Source organism: Solanum lycopersicum, chromosome 7 (genome assembly GCF_036512215.1).
Source record: "Solanum lycopersicum chromosome 7, SLM_r2.1".
NCBI lineage: Eukaryota > Viridiplantae > Streptophyta > Magnoliopsida > Solanales > Solanaceae > Solanum > Solanum lycopersicum.
This window is the reverse complement of record NC_090806.1, coordinates 69055631-69077389: the sequence shown is the minus strand read 5'-3', so window position 1 is coordinate 69077389 and position 21759 is coordinate 69055631. Positions and strand designations below refer to the sequence as shown.

Genomic DNA, 21759 nt, shown 5'->3' with positions numbered 1-21759 from the left:
CTTGTAAGTGTAGCTGATAAGGCAACACTTCTAAGCGTAGCTACAAAGTGTGGCCTTTTTGACTTTGAGGCTACGCTTAAAAGTGTTGCTCATATGGCAATACTTCTAAGCGTAGGTAAAAAGCGTGGCCTTTTTTCCTTTTGGCTACGCTTTTAAGCGTAGTTGATAAGGCTACGCTTGTAAAGCGTCGCCTAAACTCTAAGGTTTCGCTGCTTTCGGCCACACCTGGAAAAGTGTGGCTTAAAGTAAAAAAGTGTGGCTTTTTACCAAAGGCCACACTTTTTCATAGTTTAGGCCACACTTTTCTAGAGTGGTTGGAGACATAAAATGTTGTAGTGACAGAGAATGTTATCTTGTGTTCCCAATCTAATTTATAACTCAACTCAAAGGTTTACTCCTAAACGTAAAGTTTTGTGGGCAAAAAGACACGTGTAAGAAGAATATCGAACGAGTGTTTCATGCCAAACAACGCAAGTTTTACATAATATTACATGCATTTGAAATCATTTGCTTCGAAATTCTTTTTCTAAGACGTAATAAACAATGAAATACCATGCAATTACGAGAAATCGAACTTGAATAAATAAGAGATACTTTAAGAAAACAAATATGTCAATTCAAATGTTCAGTATAAGAAACGTAACAACATTATGCATACGTATCTTGATCAAGTTTACTTTTTAACTTTCAAGTTTATGCATTCGATTTGAACGATATAATTTTATCAAATGTCTCCTACTTAGAGGAATAATAAGTTGAAATTAACTATGGTTTGGAGTTGGAAAACATAAGAAAAGTTACTTCAAAGTACTCTTTGCTTTTTTTAGTGGTCACAATAAAAATTTGCACAACCTTTAAAAATAAACTATTTAAAAATATAGTTTAACTAAAAATGTACATTTCTTCTTAATTCTTTTATTTTTATCTATTTATGTGTTATAATTCTAAAAATAATTAATGCTAAGGGTGAAATTAAAAAAAATAATAATTAATTCTCAATTGACAATTAGAAATAAATATTTTTAGTTCACATGAGTTCAAAATCTCATATAACAAATTAATGCAACCAATTACCAAAAACAATAATAATCAAGTGTATTAAATTGTGATCCGTTTAATAAATTAACCCGTTTGACCCGCCCCATGTAAGACGTTAAGTGGCCCAAATCCGAAGTTTAAATCTTGCCAAAACCCTCCTCGACGCCGTCATCTCCGGTTCTCCTTTAATTCTCGCCGGCCGTTCATATTTTGCTCACCGGCGGGACACTTCCATCAATAAGCGATTGCAAAAGGTATGGGAAAGCATGCACCTAAGTCACGGAAAGTTAAAATACAGAATCGGTTATCAGAGGTTCATGAAATTGAGCTTCTGGAGGAATGGATAGAATCAGGTAAACCGGAATCCGGTTCAAATCCGTTGTCGCTTGAGCCATTACCACATAAAGCTCCGGTTGGACGTCTTCCGGATGGTTCATTCTCTAGGTATGCTGGTTGTGATAGGTTCAGTCAGTTGCCGGTTTCTAAGAAAACTAAAGATGGGTTAACTCAGTGCAAATACAAAACTATGACCGATATTCAAAGGGCTTCTCTGCCACACTCTCTTTGCGGCCGTGATATTCTTGGTGCGGCGAAAACTGGTTCTGGAAAGACTTTGGCTTTTGTTATTCCGGTACGTCTTGAGTTAATAATCGAAAACACAGCTAAAGTATCCATTTTTCTGAGTTTCATAGCTGAACTATCAGGTTCCCTAGCTGAATTATAAACAACTGTTTGTCAAAACACAACTCATCATCCCACCATCATTGATAGTTGATGCTTGTTATGATAAAAAGCTGGTGATATTTGTTGTGCAGTTATTCAGTTGGGTTATGGTAAGAATGTTGGCTTCACATTCTCTTATGTGTTTGCTGCTTCGATATTCAATTTGTTAATTGAAATGTTGCTTCCATAGTTCCATCGTTTTTTTTTTTTGCGCTTTGGTGCTTGAATCTCTTCGTTATTTACTAGTGTAGTTTCTTGGTTTTTTACCATTTTAATAAATTCAGTCACTTAATTAGATTTCATTTCTAGGTGCTAGAGAAATTGTATAAAGCTCGATGGGGACCAGAGGACGGTGTTGGATGCATCATAATGTCTCCCACAAGGGAGTTAGCAGGTCAACTTTTTGAAGTACTTAAATCTGTTGGGAAACATCAAGGCTTCAGTGCTGGCCTTCTGATTGGTGGCCGCAAAGATGTTGATGCTGAAAAAGAACATGTTAATGGATTGAACATCCTGGTCTGTACTCCTGGTCGGCTTCTTCAGCATATGGATGAGACACCAAATTTTGATTGTTCACAACTTCAGGTCCAGTTAACAACACTTTCTCCTCTCCTTTCCTAAGGCTCTTTTACCATGTCTTGTCCTTGATAAGAGGCAGGGAGTAAATACTGCATCATCAAGAATTAGTTTCTGATTTGCTCCTACTTTATTAATGTTAGTGTAGACTACCTTCCACGAAAACAATGCTATAGTTTGCTCATCACAGCGTACTAATTATGATTGTATAGCATCTAGGGACAGATTGGCTCCCTCCTTTTTTACCTTGGTGGGGTTTGGACCTGCTTCATTTTCCTTTTCTCTGCTATGTTTAGTGGAAGCATAGCTATTGAAAGGTTGTCTGTTGATGCTACTACAGTTTTTGAAATTATTGTCTTTTATTTATTATTTATTCTATTTCAATTGTTTCTTCAAAGAGACATCCTTTCTTTTGTGAAATCACTTGTCTAACTGTCTTCATCCTCTGCTTTAGAATCATGCATGTTAATTTAGTTGTTGACTTGGGTGCATCTTTCCTGGCCAGGGAACAGGTTTTAGTTCTTGATGAAGCAGATCGTATTCTTGATGTGGGGTTTAAGAGGGATCTAAATGCAATCATTTCACAATTGCCTAAGCATAGGCAGACCTTATTGTTTTCAGCAACCCAGACCAAGTCTGTCCAAGATCTGGCAAGGCTCAGCCTGAAAGACCCTGAATATTTGGGTGTACACGAGGAGTCCGATACTGCGACTCCCAACCGCTTACAACAAACAGCAATGCTTGTTCCTCTTGATAAGAAATTTGACATGTTGTGGAGTTTTATAAAGGCACATCTTAACTCAAGGATATTGGTTTTCCTGTCAAGCTGCAAGCAGGTATCTGAACTTCTTCTTGGGGTTCGGTGAAATTGAGAATTCACACTTCATATTGAACGTCTTATTGTAAGATGACATGAATATTGCACCTAATCTTAGATTGCTGTTGATTTTAGTACCTAACATCAACAAGCACTAATGACCTTTGCTATATCACCTGTTTTCGAAAAGGAAAATTATCTATCTGCTATATTGAATCGGGTTTCAGAGTATTCAACAGCTAAAACTTTTGCTCTTAATTTTCTGGTGATTTGATTTGTTCTGTCATTTTTTACTGTTCCCAATTCAACAGGTAAAATTTGTTTTTGAAACTTTCAAAAAACTCCGTCCTGGGATTCCCCTCAAGTGTCTTCATGGAAGGATGAAGCAAGATAGAAGGATGAGAATTTATTCCCAATTTTGTGAACAACGTTCTGTTCTGTTCTCCACTGATGTTGCTTCGAGGGGACTTGATTTTAATAAGGCGGTTGATTGGGTTGTCCAGGTTAGTTCTTAATGTTTTTAGAATCTAAGGCCTTAAATGAAACTAGTGATTGTTCATCCGTTGAAGGTTGTTGATGCCATTGTAAAGAAACTAGAAAGTTTCACATGTATATGATGCAAACTCACCTTTCAGGTGGATTGTCCTGAAGATTGTGCTTCTTACATACACAGAGTTGGCCGCACTGCTCGTTACCTTTCAGGCGGAAGATCTGTTTTATTCGTGATGCCATCTGAAATGAAGATGCTTGAAAAGTTGGAAGAGAAAAAGATTCCCCTTCGAGTTATCAAGGTAGGAATTCATCCATTTCTGTTTAACAACTTAAGTTGAGGACATAGAAATTATAATTTATCTTTTCCGCAAAACATCTTGTTGTTTTGTTGTCTAATTATCAAGTGTGAAACAGGCAAATGAAAAGAGGATACAGTCTGTCTCGGGTATACTTGCTTCTTTATTGGTCAAGTACCCTGATCTACAACATCTGGCTCAAAGGGCTTTCATAACATATTTGAAGTCCATACACAAACAGAGAGATAAGGAGATTTTTGATGTTACAAAACTTCCTATTGATGAATTCTCTGCTTCATTGGGTCTTCCTATGACCCCAAAGATCCGATTTCTGAAACAGAAACTCAAAGGGAAGACAGTGTCTGAAGCATTATCTCTCATACCAGAGAACACAAGCGATGATAATTTGTTGGAATTTCCAATTAAGGATCCAGAATTTCCTATTAAGGATCCAGATGCAGGCAAATCAGATATAGAGGAAGTGGATGAAGACATCTTTCTAGCTAAGGAGACACAAGAACGCGGAGAAAATATTAACAGCAAAGGAGATGATATGTATGTCAACTACTTCTCTGATTTGTCTATAGATGTGTAGAATTTTTTTCTTTTAAGCAAGATGGCATTAGCTTAGCAGAATGGATTTGTTGGTAATCTTACTTTTATTGCCTGGTGGAAGTGCAATTTTAGAAAATCTCTCATTAAGCAATGGTCTGCTAACCTGAAACGTATGCTGGTTTTTCATCTCCATAATACTCTTCTTGCTATTCCCCTTATATCTTTTTAACTGCTTCACATTTTTAAATGTTTATTATGATCTTCATTGTGATTGATTTTGCTTCCTGTTATTTGAATTGTTTTGTAGGCTGGCCACTAGAATTACGAAGAAAAAGAAACTAAAGATCAATGTCCACAGACCAGTAGGGACAAGGGTTGTGTTTGATGAGGAAGGGAACACCTTACCTCCTCTTGCAAGATTAGCAGCCTCAAGCAGCGGTGCAGACTCTGTTCAACTCAACAAAGAAAAAGGTATTACTGATATATCCAAGAGTCTCAAAAGCTTTGGTTTTAATATCTTGTGCTATTTGAATTGTCCTTTTTATTATATCCAAGTACTATCCCGTAAACTATACAACTTTTGCCGCTCTTTTTAGTTCATCACTTTGAACTTGCATTCCGAGTCAGTTTCCTGCATATTCTGCTTACTGTGCAGCAAAATTTGGTTACTCGACCCTAGTCCTGTGTTCAGGCGAGAAGTGATTATTTACTTCGCTGATGCTAAGTAGTAGCTAGATATGTATTAATGCATATTTTCAATTGCATCTGTTGCTTAAGTGATTATTTGCTTTGCTGATATGTATTACTGCATATTTTCAATTGCATATGTTGCTTTCTTACCACCTTGTTCTATTCTTGCTGATGATGCAGTAAATCAGAGATATGCTGAGTTAAGAAAGAACCTGAAGATGGCTGACAAAGAAGACAAGGATTTGGACCGCAAACGTCGCAAAGAAAAACGAATCAGGGAGAAGATGAAGAATAAGAGAGGGAGAGAGGAAGAAGAGGAGGAAGATGAAGAACTCTCTGGGTCAGACATGGAAATCCCCAGAGGTAGAGTCGACAAGAAAACAAAGATATATTTCGACAGTGACGACGAGGATGACAAGAGGAAAGGGAACATGGCTAAAGATGGTATTGCTGCTGATGCTATATCTTTGGCAGAGCAAGAAGAACTGGCTCTGAAGTTGCTAAATTCCATGCACTCATAATGGAACTAACATTTTTGGTAGCTGTAATTTATATTATTCACACTTCTCAGCATCAATGCTGTTATTATAGTACCTCGAATAGATAGAAATTATTGGGTCACTTTCTCACTCAAATTTTGGAGAGCCTTTTGTTTGTGTTCTTTAGTGTTTATTAGGTTGTTACTTCAGCTAACATAAATTATGTCATATACATCAATCTCCAAAATGAAAAAAAATCTCTCAAAGTGAGTTTTGGAGAGGGTATATATACAAACCTTACCACTATTTCGGAGCAGTAGTTAAAAGAAAAATATGACAACTAATAGAAAAGTAGTTTGGATCATATATGCAAGAAATTGTATGATTAACAACAACGAACAATTGAGTAATCTCCTAAACACATATGATAATTAGAAACCCTAAACTAAATCACATGAATATGCGACACAAATATTTTTTCAAAATTTAGATTGAAAGTGTCTAACAAAACACTTTATCACACGTATTCAGATGCTCGGACCGTCGATGTATATGGGTTGGGCTAACAAAAGGCCCAAATATCCATTCCGTTAAACGGGTCCTCTGCTGACTAGTTCTTACAAAGGCCCACGCACGCACCCCCACCCAGTAACCTTATCTTCGTCACCGTTCCATTTTTTTTCTCTCTCTTTCATACCCCTAGGGTTTCATCTTAGCTCGTTCGATTTCGCCTGAAAAATGATGCCACAAAGTGGAGTTGCTCAGCCAGCAATGGCACCTATGTCAATGGATCAGTATCAGCAGCAAGCTCCGCCGACGCAGCAGCAACAACAATGGATGATGCAACCTCCGCAAGCTCAACAACCTCAATTTCAACCTTCTTGGGGTCAGCAGCAACAACAGCCATCGCAAACTATGTCTCAACAGTATGTTGCGACTAATTCTAGCCCTAGCTCGAATGTTAATCCAAATGAGGTTAGGTCTCTTTGGATTGGGGACTTGCAGTATTGGATGGATGAGAGTTATCTCTCCACTTGTTTCTATCACACCGGCGAGGTAATTTACTATTCGTTTTTTCTGCAATTTTTAGAGGACGATGGTTCAATTAATTGAGAAATTAATATTAGGAAGTTCTGATTTCATAGGTGGTTATAGAGCTTGGTGATGTTGTTTATGCTACGAAAATGATATCTTATTTGTGATACAGTATATGATGTTTTTTGGGAGATGATAGTTTAAAGTTCTTTCATTTTCATGTCAAGCCTGCCGATTGCATTTGTACGTGGAGTCGATTGGATTTGGAAAGATTGCCTCGTCTTTTAAATTACCCTTCTGCCTTTGGTTGCAATTTTTTTATGTGGCTTAGGTGATTGGTGGAAGAGGATAGGGTTGGAAACTAATGTCAAAGATTTGGAAAAAAATTGAAAACTTGGTGGTGAATTTAGAATATGTGTTGAGGGGTTTGAAAGTTTCCTTAAAGGAAAGGGTGGAAACCAATGGGAAAGATCAATATTTGCCTTAATTATATTGGCTTATATTTTTTTAATTTGCACTATGATGATGGCTTTATTGTTTTTTCTGCAGCTTGTTTCTGCTAAGGTCATCAGGAACAAGCAAAGTGGCCAGTCTGAAGGTTATGGATTCCTCGAATTCAGGAGTCATGCGGCTGCAGAAACTGTTTTACAAACATATAATGGCGCCTTGATGCCAAATGTGGAACAGAATTTCCGTATGAACTGGGCATCTCTTGGTGCCGGTGAGAGGCGAGATGATTCACCCGAGTACACAATATTTGTTGGTGATTTGGCTGCTGATGTGACGGATTATGTGCTACAAGAGACATTCAAACCCGTGTATTCATCAGTAAAAGGTGCAAAAGTTGTAACAGATAGAATTACTGGACGTACCAAGGGATATGGATTTGTCAAGTTCTCTGATGAGAGTGAACAATTGCGTGCTATGACTGAAATGAATGGTGTACTTTGTTCATCTAGGCCCATGAGGATTGGCCCGGCTGCAAACAAGAAACCAATGGGTACCCCCCAGAAAGGTATGGCCGTGTCACCCTTTCATCTGCTATGCTGAAGGTGGACCTTTTTGTTCTCTTTTTGTTTGCAGTTTGAACTGTACTGTTTGTTGTCTGCATTTGTGATATGGGGTACACAATGATGCCATAAATCTCTTGATGTGTTCAGAGTCTATAATTTGATTGTTCTTTAAGCTTTGCGCTTGAAGTAGTGGAATCATTAAAATCCTTTTCTTCCAGTACTTAACTTTCTACGCTTGGGGGCATTTAATTGTTTCAAAATGTGCACAAACTTATAAAACTCGTGTTGTCTCAAAGCAGGAAACAGAGAGGCTCTCATATGGGGGCCTGGAACTGATTTCAGCTGAAATGATTCCACTTTAGTGCGTGGCCTCATTTTAGGTCAGTGTATTTGTTTATGTCACGCTTCCTTACTTCGTATTCTTGTGGCATCTTATGCTACATTCAGTTAATTTCCAGTTCCTGAATTACTATTACGAACCTTCGTAAATTATTTTCATTTCTATCAAAATTTAAATTTCCTTTCTTCATTTTACCAGTTTATTTAATTCCTCAGCTGGCCTTGTGTTATTTCAGTTAGGATCTATCTTGTACACCTTTAAATAATGCTGCGGCAAGTTGTTTCAGTTCATTTCCTTTCAGTTCTTTTCCTTCCTTTGTGTGTCACGTTCACAGCTGTCTGTGTTAAGGTGTTTGCTACCAAGTCTAGGGACTCAACTTGACCTATCAACACCTTTTCAGCTCATCTCCCTTTGAACTGCCTTAACAGTTTTTCAAGGCATACATAATTATGACCCTTGACTTGACTTCAACGAACAACTATGCCCTCCAACTTTGATTGTGCACAACTAAGCACTTAAACTTGTATAAAATTAAACAGACACACGCTATACAAGTTTAAGTGCTTACTTGTGTACACCAAAAGTTAAAGGTCATTGTTGTTTGACGCCAAGTTAAGGGTCATGTTTATGTATTATGTCTTTTTTAACAAGGGTCTATGCCACAAAACATTGGACTTTGAAAATTCATGTCTTTCAAAGGGCGTGCATTCACGTGTAGGCTGTAAAGTAATGCTTATGGATACTTATTTGTTTTAATTTTGTGTTTTTTATGTGTTTGAATGCATTCATCTATTTCCCCTGCTCATGGATTTTCAGAACATGTGTGGAAATGTAAAATGATTGTCATAATGAATTAAAAGGACCTCACACTCTACTATCTTCATTTATAAAGCTTAGGCTAATTGATGTGTAGCCTTGTCTTGGTTTCTTCTTTTATGCTTTTGTGTTACTGTCCAATTCTCTCTACCTGCCGGACAGTCAAATTGACCATAGATGCCGTAGCACTTTTTGATGATTACATTTCTACTCACATCTTTTACCATTGCAGCTACCTACCAAAATCCTCAAGCTACTCAAGGCGAAAGTGACCCCAATAATACAACTGTGGGTAGCTTGTTTCGATGTTAAGTTTGTTTTTCTAGTATATGCACTTCTAACCTTTCATATTCAAATGAACAGATATTTGTTGGTGGTTTGGATCCCAGTGTTGCAGAAGAGCATTTGCGACAAGTTTTCTCCCCATATGGTGAATTGGTTCACGTGAAGATAGTGGCTGGAAAGCGCTGTGGCTTTGTTCAGTTTGGTAGTAGGTAATGCCAGATGCAATTAATAATGTCTATTGCTAGATTTCTTGTCCATGTTCTTTTCTTATGTACTATCACTCGGCATTTCCAGAGCTTCTGCTGAGCAGGCTTTGTCAAGCTTGAATGGCACACAATTGGGAGGACAAAGCATTCGGCTTTCTTGGGGGCGTAGCCCCTCTAACAAACAGGTTTTTGGCCTATCTTTGCTGTATTAAACTTGATAAATCCGCTATTGTGCTGACTGTGATTATTCTATGTAGTCCGATCAGGCTCAATGGGGTGGAAGTGCCGGTGCTGGTGCTGGTGCATATTATGGGTATGCCCAAGGATATGAGGCTTATGGATATGCTCCTCCCGCTCAGGACCCTAATATGTATTATGGGAATTACCCAGGATATGGGAATTATCAGCAGCCACAGCAGGTATGACAAATATGGCCTTGAAGGTCTGGCTTGCGCCTTTTCACTTTCTGGATAGCCATATTGCATCTTCTTCAACAGTATTTCCTCATCCGTTGTTCACTTCATTTGCAGTGAAGTTTAATTATTTTCAAGGAGGCTAAGAAGTAGACGACGTTCAAATTTCCAGTGCTTAGGCTGATCTTTCCCGTCGGTGTGACTGGTTGTACAATGAATTTGATAAACTGAGTGATTGTGAGTTTTTGTGGGACATTTTCTTTTCTCCTGTCTGTAACTTGAGTTTGCTATTACACTAACGTGTACCGAAACATTCCAAACTGTACCTTGACCTGTGTGTAGACTCTGTTAAGTTTTTTCTTACCATTTCTGATTTGCAGTATTCGATTGCATTTGGTTTGCTTGTGAGCAGCATCTAGTAAATGTGATGCTTATAATTGACGAAACAAAGATGGTAGAGTAGCTGTATTTTAGTATGTGAAATTCTTTATGTTATATGATACATAAAGAGTCTTCTACTGTTTAGATGTCTTAAATAATTTTGAGTTGTTTCTTTATGTTATGTGATACAAACTATGCTTAAAAATTCATTATAGAAGGGGAAAATGATATATATACTCCTGAATTATCCTAAATGAAATGTAGATATCATTATTGTCACGTGTGTCTTTGTTTAGCTTCCTTTATAGTAGAGTAAAGGTATATATATTTTAGTTTTTAGATGACGGGGAAAAATGACAAATATACTCTTGAACTATTCTAAATAGTATTTGAAAAAATGATAAATATACCCTCAAACTATTCTAAATGGTATGCAGATGTTACTCGTCATGTATTTCTATTTAGTCTTCCATATATATTTTAGTTTTTAAATGATAAATGTCCTAAAAATATGATGACGGAGGGTATTATATACCATTTTTTTTCTTAATAAAATATCTATTTTATATTTAGTTTAATAATTTTTAACTGCACAAACATCTAGTCATAAATTTTATAAACTTAACGTCAAGTCAAATCAATAAATACGGAATGAAATACGAAAAGTGTGAATAAAATATGAGAAGTGTGAAAACGAAAAAGAGAAATCTGGAGAGATTGGGAATTATAGGTGTGAAACAAAAAAAAAAGAAGCAATGACTGATAGTCTTTTAAGTTTCCAATTTTCAAAAAATTACATCAAAATCCACCAGCACCAATAATGGAGCTCAAATTGAAGATACTACTACTATTATTACTCTCTTTGACATCCATTCCGTTCATCAGCAGAACAGTCCGAGCTGGAGAAGAAGTAGAATATCTCCGACCTCCGCCGCGTAAGGCCTTTCGTTTGCCATGGGATCCACAATCTTCCTCTCAACCTCAACAGGTAATGAGGATCGAGGCGGATCTAGAATTTTAAGTTTTTTCTCTGATAGCAAATCAAATTAATGTATGAACACTGGAAATATGTGTAACTTATATAGTAGTACTCAATTTTTTATTTTTATTTTGAATATTTAAGTTTTAATGTTAAAATATTGAGTTGATTAAAGTCAAATTTACTCTCGGTAAGTAAAATGTGTCGTATAGATTGAGACAGAGATGTATCGAGAGAGTAGTAGGGAGGTGAGTAAAATGTGTCATGTAAATTGAGACAGAGAGATATTGAGGGAAGAGATTTTTTGAGAATGAGTGCCAACTTACTAGAAGAGATATATTGTAATTTTGGGTCTGGATTATATCTGGATACTGTTGTTTAGCTGAGTTTAGGAGTTTTAATTACTCTTTGTTACAATATGATGTGAAACTAAGGGTGCTTAATATTCTTCTTTTTGATCTGATAAGGTTCGTATATGGGTCAATGTTTTACCATAATTTGGTTATTCCTTAATGATTGAAACTTGAATCAACCGTCTTTAACCTCCTGAAGTTACCAATTTTCATGGTATCTGTGTTTTCATTCTTCATAGGAAGTTGTAGTTTTGATTTTCTACGCATTGCTTTGCATGATATCAATGTGCAATGTAGTTTAATTAGGCGTCAATTAAGCTCAATACACTCCAAAGCTCTGTTCTTTTGTGCTTTCGTTTTCTTATTGTGTATTCAAGCTAGTGTTTGGTCCTGTTTAGGAGGATGTAGAATGTTTTCACGGTCATTATGTTAGTCAAAGGTGGAGCCAGGATTTAATGTTAGTGAAATGCTATTATAACGAAGGTGGGGGAGGGGTTGGCATGAAGGGTGGTGTAAAGAACTACTAATATTTCTTGGATTCATTTCAATTCGACTAACTTCTCTTTCCCTCTTTAGTTTCTTGATTCAGAGCACAAACCGAACTTTTGCAACCTATCAAGCATAAAAAAGGAAACATTTTATGTCATTCCAAATTGGTTTACTGTTGTGGCTTGTATAGTTGATCATGTGGATTGACATGGTCATTTCAGGTTCACATCTCATTAGCTGGAGACAAACACATAAGGGTATCATGGGTGACAACTGATAAATCTTCTCCTTCAATTGTTGAATATGGAACATCCACTGGAAAATATAGTTATAAAGCTCAAGGAGAAAGTACCAAGTACAGTTACCTGTTTTATCGTTCTGGGATGATACATCATACTGTGATAGGACCATTGCAAGACAGCACAGTGTATTTCTACAGATGTGGTGGAGAAGATCCGGAGTTCCAGTTCAAAACTCCACCGTCTAAGTTTCCTGTTACTTTTGCAGTGGCAGGAGATTTAGGCCAAACTGGATGGACGAAGTCAACTTTAGACCATATAGACCAATGTAAATATGATGTTCATTTGCTCCCTGGTGACCTTTCTTATGCTGATTATGTTCAACATAGGTGGGACACATTTGGTCAACTGGTTCAGCCGCTGGCTAGTGCAAGACCATGGATGGTGACTCAAGGGAATCATGAAAAAGAAAACATACCATTCGTTGTGGATGAATTTATATCTTACAACTCCAGGTGGAAGATGCCATTTGAGGAGAGTGGATCTACTTCGAATCTCTACTATTCATTTGACGTTGCTGGGGTTCATACAATCATGCTTGGTTCATATACTGATTACGATGACTACTCTGATCAATATCGATGGCTGAAGGTTAATTAGCTGAGCTCTCGTTTATTACTGAAAAGCTTAGCAACTTTTCGTTCTGCTAATACAAGTGCATTTATTGGAAATTCATTTCTAGGCTGATCTTCATAAGGTTGATCGCAATAAGACTCCTTGGTTGGTTGTGTTATTCCATGTGCCATGGTATAACAGTAATGAGGCTCATCAAGGTGAAGCTGATGACATGATGGCATCTATTGAGCCTCTGTTATATGCAGCTGGTGCAGATATAGTATTTGCTGGGCATGTTCATGCTTATGAACGCACGGTATGCCTAGCTTGCTAATTTACTTGTTTACTTTTGATTATTGCATACTCGTAGATGATGCAATTCATTTCTTCTTTTACAACAGCAACGAGTTTATAATGGTAAACCTGATCCTTGTGGTGCTGTCCACATAACAATTGGTGATGGAGGAAACAAAGAAGGTTTAGCGCGCAAGTAAGTATTCCTTGTATTAATTTTTCTCGCCATGCTGAGCACAAGATCCTTAAAATGGCAATGGAAACAAGAACTTGTTTGGTTCTGTTTCTGAGTTGAACAACTTTGACAACAAAAGGAAACTTCTCACAAAGTGCTTATATAAGGTTTTGTAGAGTGGAAGTTATTATGACAATGAACTTACATGTCCTGGCGAATCATTGACAGGTACAAGCTACCCCAACCAGAATGGTCTGTGTTCCGCGAAGCAAGCTTTGGCCATGGTGAACTTGCGATAATTAATTCAACTCATGCCTCTTGGAGCTGGCATAGAAATGATGATGATGAACCAGTGAGGTCTGATCAAGTTTCGATTACCTCGTTGATTGATTCAGGATGCAGCAGCGTTAGAGTCATGAACTAAGAGAAATCCTTGGAAGCTCTTAGCTCTACTTGTAACAGAAACCAACTACTTGTTCTTATTATTAAGTAAATTTAGGAGATATATTGAGTAATGTCTCTTGTTGCTCAAACTCAACAGTCAAAAACTTGAAGATGAGAGCTGTAAGTTGAATACCATGCCATAAAAATGTAACTAATTGTTCTGTAGAAAACATCTATAATTCAGAAGCTTTAGCATGAACGTTTACATGTAACTCAAAAAGTAGTCTATCAACTACAGGATTTCAGAAACTAGTTCTTCACCTGCTTGCATTTCTTTGTCATCTGTGATCTGAGCTGCCTAATTTAGCACATCTCATCAGCAAAACCCAGGATAATGTCATTGAACATAATGGTCAGTTCTTGTATAACAAGTTCAAGCAACAGTCGAGAAGCCTTGGCAGATTCATTTGCCAAATGAAGATTGTGAGTGCCTTGCTCCAAGATGGAAGCTCGAAATTTCAAAAGTCATCTGTGAGCTTAAGTTCCATTCAGGAGCCGGAGTTCTGTTCTGTTCATCTCTTTTGCCTCTCCAGAGAATAATCTGCTCATCTTTGAACAAGATAGGAACACATGGTACCAGATCCTGAAATTAATAGAGTGAAATGAAACTTTCAATTTGTCGTGCATTGAAAATAAAAAGGGGGCGGAGACAAATAATATATGAAATTTACTCCCACACCGTTACAGGTGCAAGTTAGATAGTTCCTGTTTCTCATATGTTTCCCGAGTTAGTATACCACAAACAAGGTTTCAGAGACTGGGGAAGAATCTGTATCTCAGGTCAGTCGCTATTTGGTTTATTGTCATAACATAACTTAACATAACATAATGTCGAGGTAAACAGACATTCCTGTGGTAAGAAGGGAGTATCAACATTAAAGATTTGAAAGCTGAGGCAAGATATATGAATAATACCCGTAATTTAACACCAATTCTTTTGCAATCACTTGCTCCCACGTGGGTACAATCTAATCTAACAACTTCTTCTGTTTCAAAAGCCGCTCTGACTTTGCCCACCACATTCACGTACACCCCGTTTCTGCCTAGAAGAGTGGCATGTAACAATCAACAAATACAGACGGCAATCTGTTAACTTGTTTTTAATAAAGAGAAAACACAAGTTACTCACTGAGTTTCGTTAGAGGAGGAGCATTGAGCCCTTTGTTCCTCATTGCCTTTGTTTCTTCAAATGTCAGGCCTTCAGCAACATTCTTCACAAGCTTCGGATATATTGGAGCCAAAGGCTTCCACAGCATCACAGGAACAGTAGGTCTACTTTTGGGATCATAATGTCGACCACGATATAAGAGTAAGATATTAATATGGCGATAGATAACTTTTCCACCTGATTTGTCCTACAATGATACTGTGCTTTGCATCAGAGACAGAAGTGTTCATTTGTAAAAGGTTAAAGAAATCTACATCCAAATAGATGTGCCAGCACTCTGGTATTCAGATCACAAACCTCGAGATGAGAGCATACGTTATCCATGTCAAGAGTTGGCACCCCCAAGCACTTGATCCTAACAGCTTCAGCCTTCTTCCAATAGTTATGGATATCTTCCAACATATTGTGAGTAACTCCACCCCGCCCTAACACACAATAAAGCTATGATAATCATGGAGAAGTATGGATCAAACTGAATTAAATGCAGTGATCATTATACCAAGATGTAAATGAGGATGCAAATTTATATTCATAGAGACAAATACCAATCATCGGTCAAACAGAAGCCATATGTGCAAGATATCTACTTAGCTCTACTAGCCTCAAACCTAAACTAGAAGGGATTCTTTGTTCTTTGATATTCGATTCATCATAATAAGTTGACTGTCTTTATTTTGGCCGACAACTTCCTTTCCTGTTTATCTCGGCTAAGATGGAGTTCATATATATAAGATTATATCATAACTTCTTCAGGAAGTACATTAAAACAAAATATATTCAGAATACAAACACGAATGACTCTATCTTACTTAGCAAAGACAAACAGACAATCACAGAATTTATCGCAGAAGGCTGATTTTACTCATTATACTGTCAAACCTCTCTATAATAACCACTCGCTATAACATCCGATCATTTATGCTATAAGTTACCTCTCTGCCACAAATTTCTACTTACAACAAAAACCATCATTATCACGTTACACTCATCCGAAAACGGAGGAGGCTTGTTGAAATTCGATCAATTCGCCTCAATCCAAACAAGTGTTGCATCTAAATGAACCTTCTTATAGTCCATTCTGCTCTAATTTTGTCCATCTTCCACACATTGCACAGGTACTATACTAGTTTTGACTTGAAACAAGTTAACGGCTCTTATTGAACTTACCCAAATTCATTTGACGAGAGCAATCGCTATGACGATACTTCTCGACCAGCTCCGCCGTTTCTTCTTCTGAGAGCGGTTCTCCGAGGATCCGCCGTCGCTCCTCTGCCACTTTCTCCAAATCCACCGGCTGTAAACGCGGAGCTGAAGTTCCGGTCCATTTTCTATCAAGCCGTCCCGGTCCAAACGGAGAGAACCGAGGCGGTTCACGGAAACCAATTGGCTCAACCGCCGGGTTGGTTTCAGAGTAAGAGTAGCGAAAATCAAAGGGCAAGTCGGAGTTGACAGTAAATTTGTGAGCTTTTTCAGAATCTTCGTTGGATGCTGCATTTTCATGCTTTTCTGTTATCGATTTCTTGGGTTTATGGGTTTTTAAGGGGGGAGAAAATGGAGGGTCGAAGATATCATCTTGCTCTGGCTGAGAATGGAACAGAGAAGGGGAATAATTGATGAATGATAAAGAGGGGATTTTGGAATAGAGGGTACCATGTGCTTGAATGGTTAAACGACGCCATGGAAATAGCTTCATCATTCTAAGCTCGCTACTGTGTGTTCGTAGCTCTGTGAAGAAACAAAAATACACGAGAGAATATTAAGAACACTTTTGCAATTTAAAGCAAATTAATAGCAACTGATTTCAAACTCTAGCACGGACATGGTATCGAGAAAATTATTGAAGTGTATTTTACTCGTGTTATAAAATGATAGGTGAAATTAAGTTCGTTAGTCGAAAAATAAATATTTTTAAGCTTGTCAATAGTTACAAGAGTCCAGGAAGGACTGCACCTAAATGGTGAGATTAAGACAAACCATCTCAAATGAAAGTATTAGTCTCTACTTTCACAATTTAAAGTATCAATTTCGTGACCCGTAGATTACACGAAGACAATTTAAGTGTTGCTTTACGACTCCATCTTTCTCTTTGAACAAATTGTTAAAAATATTTCTTTAACAGAAGTTTAGAACGCATCACTAAGGTTTAAGACTTGCTTCTTATATACTTGTCCTTTTCTATGTTATGGTATTGGTAGAGTTAGATTTGTCTATGATGTTGCTATACATAAATAAACACCCTCGACATCATCAAGGATGTCCGTCATAATCAAAGGTTGCACAAAATTTTGGGCTTAGGCCAACATGACTTTAAACGCGTTATAGAATCTTAGACTTACTTCTTTATATACCCAGCATCTCCTGTATCTTGTTGTTGATATAAGATTTATCTATGGTGTTACATACACCCCCGAGGACGCTGAGATATGTCCTGTTATCATCTCAAATATCTGAAGTTTGTCTAACCATCACCAAGTGTTTCACAGGCAAAGTTTGATTCTGATATTGCATACTTAATCCAGCACATTAGTAATGTATCTGCTCTGAATAATCTAGGGCTGCATCGCCTTTAAATCGCGCTGCCAAGAGGGTTTTAATTTGAAGAGTTCTTGCTCATGCTTATGGATTTCCCATTTTTAAACTGTTTGTCCCTTTCTTGCAAAGTGCTTGTGCTCTAATTACGACAACACTAGTAAAGAGTCTAAAAAGACGGTTGAGACTATTAGCTCCTTCAAAAGCAACAAGATTCACAGAATAAACTGATACGAAATACAACTCAGATTTACCAAGAACTAAGTAGCAAGTACCCGTGAAGCTAATCCTGCTACGCACAAGCTACTTCAGACATGTAGTCCTACAAAGTGGGGTATAAGGAGGGTAGAGCGTACACAAACTATACCCTACCTCAGAGGTTGTTTCCGATACTCCCTCAACTCAATGAAGAAGTAATCTGAGTACAAAAAGTAGTAGCATATTCATCTAAAAAGATGCTTGAATAATCTCATTCACATCTAGTGATCCAAACAAAGCTAAATGAACTTAAAGAACACTCATTTAAATTTAGTCGCAATTGGAGAATCTTTGCCTCAATCCCTCATCTTTGCATCTCCTCTGATCTACAACCATAGACTCGAACACATCCAACAAATGATCCAATCCTTCGCAATCTTTTTCTCCAACAGCTTTCAAAGCATATACAATACTCTCAATGGTGGACAAATATCCAGCTCTAGGTTGACGCCTCACTTCGCTATACAAACTTAGCTTCTCTACATCCAACCTCAAATGTGGCAACATCTTCAACCAAGGATTCTCATTATACATTCTTTTTGCTTTTGCCCATGTCCCATCAAGTACAATCAGATTTTTCACTTCAAAATCGATCTCCTCAGTGCCTATCGAATTTTCACTTGGAAATAACAGCACTGATCCTGAAGGAACTGAAATTTCAAACTCCTTTGATTCTTGAAATTCACAGCCCCCATCCAATAACTTCCTCTGCAACTTTTTTACCAAAAACCCTTTTCGTATATCATCACTAGCTTCTCTAGAGGCTGTTGAAGCGCAGCTTGGTGCACTTAAGCTCCCGCTATGCAGAGTCTTACCCTGCATTACTGCAAGAGACTGTTCCCACGGCTTATTCAAATGTTGATTCTGAGAGGTACTAATTGCACCATACTTCTCTATAGTGAAAGAAACAGCAGCATTACTATCAAAATTTGAGTCTTTATGGTTTCTCCTACTATTGTCATCCAAATTTCGAGAACCCATTTCAAGATTTGAGTTGAGCAAACGAATGACGAATTCAGCTTCATAATTAACATCAGAAACTGAAATCACACTCAGATTTTGCAGGCCAATAGAAGCAATTCTAGTGGAATTTAAAGGGTGATTTTTCTCTAGACTGTGTTGAAGAATTGTGACAGCCACAGAGTTTTCAAGACATGGGGTCTTCAATCGAGTGCAGAGACACAAACGGGTGGGTTTAGAGCATGATGGGCACATGGGTCTCTTTGAATGACCCGATTCATTCACCATTTCTAGGGTTTGAGACAAGTTTTGAACTTGAACAGGTAGAGGGTGAAGGTTCTGTCTGGCAAAGAAATGGTTACCTCCAGAAAATGAAACGACCCGATTCTTGAAATACATTAACATGGAGGAAAAATCCGGGTCTGGTCGAAAAGGAAATGGAGCATAAGTGACCCGACCCGGGAAGTTACAGAAGAAAAAGAAGAAGATGAAAGAAAAAGCAGGAGTGTGGTGCACAGAAGCACCCTGGGGTAGGGGTGGGGGGGGGTCATATTAGTGCATTGACTATATTACCCTCGCCTACTTCATCTTCCCTGTACATTCAAGAACAAATCTTGAGGTCATTTTAGACCAAATGGAACAAATTTTATATATGCCATTGAACCCACGAGTCACGACCAATTCCAAAGTTTCAAACTTTTTTGATCTCTGAAATCTTGACTAAAAATTTGCTAAAAAAAATAAAAAAATCAAATCTTGGTAAAAGATGCATGATTTCTGCTTTACGATCCCTTATGGGTTAATTCTGGTGACTGGTGGTGTCATGGGATATGCCAGTAAAGGAAGCACAGCTTCACTTGCTGGAGGTGTTGGTACTGGATTTGCTCTGATCTTAGCGGGTTACTTGAGTCTGCAAGCATTTCACAAACGCAAAAATTCATACTTTGCCTTGATTCTTGAAACTGGTATTACCCTTTTCATTTCATTAGAAAAAAACTGCATCTCATATTGGCCAAGCTTGGATCTTTTCTGTTTTATTGTGCTGAAATAGTATTGAATCACAGTTCTTGATTGTGTTATAGCCTCTCATTTATGCTTGTTGTTCTTGAAACTAGGTAGGAATAAAGCATGTGTACACTCTAGCCTCCCCAGACCTTCACTAGATCCGAAGACTAGTTCTAGTTTAGTATTTCTCCTCTTAAAGAATGAAATCTTCTTTGATTTTTGTCCTTCTAAGAAATCGACTGTCTCTCCTGAGCAAAAATGAGATGCAACCCTGGTGTCTTTGTTCTTGTGTGTTTGTTTCTTGTTTGGACCTAAAACTTGATGTGAGCTGTTTGTTCTTATGTGGATACTATCATTGGAAGGTACAGTACTTTAGCATCTAATTGCTATTAGGTTTCCTTTAGGGTTCATTTACCTTTCGAGTATCTGCTTGTGTGTTTCACAGATGTTAAGTTGGAGGTTGGAGCAGATCATTAATATTGGTTGAAGTTTGGAGCAACTATTAACAAAAGAGAACTTCAAAAATATCATGTTATATGATGAACTAAACAAGGTCAAAAGATATATGATTATGCATGTTTCCTCTCAGCATCTCCTTTAACAATGATCAGAAGTATTGTGCAAACCACCATCCTTTGAATGAATTCTGTGATAATCGTGGACTCTCTACCAGTTAGTTGTGTCAACTGCAATCTTAATGTTCAAAAATACAACTTTCCAAGTGAACATTTAACTCAAAAATAACAGTCGATTCATCAAGTTTGAAGCTTTCCAGGGAGTACATGTAATACTATAATAAGCTGTTTTGACCTTGATCAGAACTCTGTAGTTTTCCTACTTGGTGTGTTGCTTAGACGAAATAGAAATGCTAACGCGGAGAGAATATGTTTTTGTTTGTCTGATGGTAGGTTTGATGTCCTTCTGATTCAGATAAGAAAAATCAAAATCTCATCTTTTTTGCTTCTGTTAATGAAATTGCTTTGTTTATTATAGTCGCGCCACTCACTTTACTCGATTCCAAACAGCTTGTGCAGCCATGTTAACATGGGTTATGGGGCAGCGGTACATGCAAACTTCAAAACTAATGCCGGCTGGTGCTGTTGCTGGTATCAGGTAACTGCAAATGAAAGCATACCATACTCAACTTGCTCCTTGGTTGCTGTATTTTGTCTATCTTTTTTAAGTACACTAGGTTTGTGAGGTATGACAAATTTTATCATGGCATATCACAACCACATACCCAGTGTAATTCCATAAGTGAGGTTCAAGAGGTTAGAGGTTGTGTGGAATCAAGGCATCACACAGGATGATAATAAATGGAGATTATCGGTAGCAAAGTGTCGGATCCTTGGAAAATGCACTACTTTTTGAGGATCCGACTCAGACTAGACGATATTTTTAAAGAGTCCAAGCAACATAAGGTAACATTGCACAAGGCCTGCAGTTGCAATGTGTCTCTTTCTATTACTCGAGCCAAGCTTGCACACATCGACTATCGAAAAGTTATAATCATAATATCAGGACTAGCTTGCGAGCACCTCGACTAAAATAGTCTTTGTAATTGATTTTCTTATATCTGTGGTGTCTGGACCAGTTTGCGCAGCTCGATCAAAGTGTTTTTGTATCTTTTATATGAGGTTGATGTTATATTTATTTTGTTTTCTCACTTTTCTGCAGTGCACTCATGACTGGGTTTTACCTGTACAAAATTGCCACAAGAGGAAACCATTTTCCACTTAAAACTGAGTAATACCATATTATTTATTTTGGGGTTCCAATTTCATACTGTATGTATCAAGCTAAAAATGTATTCTTATTTTATACTCAATTTTATAGAATTCAATGGATCAACTCTTATTTTGATGTTTGTTATCACTAGTAAACATTTACAACTTCTCATCTTTTTTTCCCCTCAATATTCGATATCTACTCGAAGAAGATAGAAAGACAATTTCTGACGGACAAATTGAATCTTCACTCAATAAAAAGTGTTTGCTGTATTTGGATTTTCTACGTGTAATCTGGATTTATATTTCATTGTTATCCACGTGTCTTGTGGCACTTCAAACTTTATTATAGGAAAAAATTAATAAACA

At 37.4% G+C, this 21759-nt stretch overlaps 6 protein-coding genes across 6 annotated transcripts; 4 read left to right on the top strand and 2 right to left on the bottom strand.

The window, feature by feature from the left end:
- The first annotated feature begins 1130 nt into the window (after positions 1 to 1130).
- On the top strand, positions 1131 to 5822 carry LOC101249838 (DEAD-box ATP-dependent RNA helicase 32). Its single transcript, XM_004244077.5, has 8 exons — positions 1131 to 1669; positions 2071 to 2346; positions 2850 to 3173; positions 3466 to 3657; positions 3790 to 3945; positions 4061 to 4497; positions 4805 to 4968; positions 5368 to 5822. The coding sequence occupies exons 1-8, from the start codon at positions 1295 to 1297 to the stop codon at positions 5706 to 5708; spliced, it is 2265 nt and encodes a 754-aa protein (XP_004244125.1). The 5' UTR covers positions 1131 to 1294; the 3' UTR covers positions 5709 to 5822.
- Positions 5823 to 6132: 310 nt separating this feature from the next.
- LOC101250426 (polyadenylate-binding protein RBP45) lies at positions 6133 to 10156 on the top strand. The gene is made up of 7 exons (XM_004244079.5): positions 6133 to 6722; positions 7251 to 7716; positions 9103 to 9158; positions 9234 to 9364; positions 9450 to 9546; positions 9619 to 9780; positions 9892 to 10156. The coding sequence occupies exons 1-7, from the start codon at positions 6405 to 6407 to the stop codon at positions 9892 to 9894; spliced, it is 1233 nt and encodes a 410-aa protein (XP_004244127.1). The 5' UTR covers positions 6133 to 6404; the 3' UTR covers positions 9895 to 10156.
- Positions 10157 to 10822: 666 nt separating this feature from the next.
- On the top strand, positions 10823 to 13992 carry LOC101250711 (purple acid phosphatase 18). Its single transcript, XM_004244080.5, has 5 exons — positions 10823 to 11143; positions 12198 to 12866; positions 12958 to 13146; positions 13232 to 13320; positions 13528 to 13992. The coding sequence occupies exons 1-5, from the start codon at positions 10976 to 10978 to the stop codon at positions 13721 to 13723; spliced, it is 1311 nt and encodes a 436-aa protein (XP_004244128.1). The 5' UTR covers positions 10823 to 10975; the 3' UTR covers positions 13724 to 13992.
- Positions 13865 to 17385, bottom strand: LOC101251009 (CRS2-associated factor 2, mitochondrial). Its single transcript, XM_004244081.5, has 6 exons — positions 17248 to 17385; positions 16079 to 16636; positions 15209 to 15336; positions 14873 to 15098; positions 14659 to 14786; positions 13865 to 14326 (listed from the first exon to the last, which is right to left on the bottom strand). The coding sequence occupies exons 2-6, from the start codon at positions 16605 to 16607 to the stop codon at positions 14147 to 14149; spliced, it is 1191 nt and encodes a 396-aa protein (XP_004244129.1). The 5' UTR covers positions 16608 to 16636; positions 17248 to 17385; the 3' UTR covers positions 13865 to 14146.
- Positions 17386 to 17635: 250 nt separating this feature from the next.
- LOC101266741 (uncharacterized) lies at positions 17636 to 19218 on the bottom strand. Its single transcript, XM_004244302.5, has one exon. It carries the CDS (start codon positions 19061 to 19063, stop codon positions 17969 to 17971), a length of 1095 nt encoding a protein of 364 aa, XP_004244350.2. The 5' UTR covers positions 19064 to 19218; the 3' UTR covers positions 17636 to 17968.
- Positions 19219 to 19293: 75 nt separating this feature from the next.
- LOC101251306 (protein FATTY ACID EXPORT 5) lies at positions 19294 to 21526 on the top strand. The gene is made up of 3 exons (XM_004244082.4): positions 19294 to 19623; positions 20689 to 20776; positions 21341 to 21526. The coding sequence occupies exons 1-3, from the start codon at positions 19425 to 19427 to the stop codon at positions 21411 to 21413; spliced, it is 360 nt and encodes a 119-aa protein (XP_004244130.1). The 5' UTR covers positions 19294 to 19424; the 3' UTR covers positions 21414 to 21526.
- Positions 21527 to 21759: the final 233 nt, after the last annotated feature.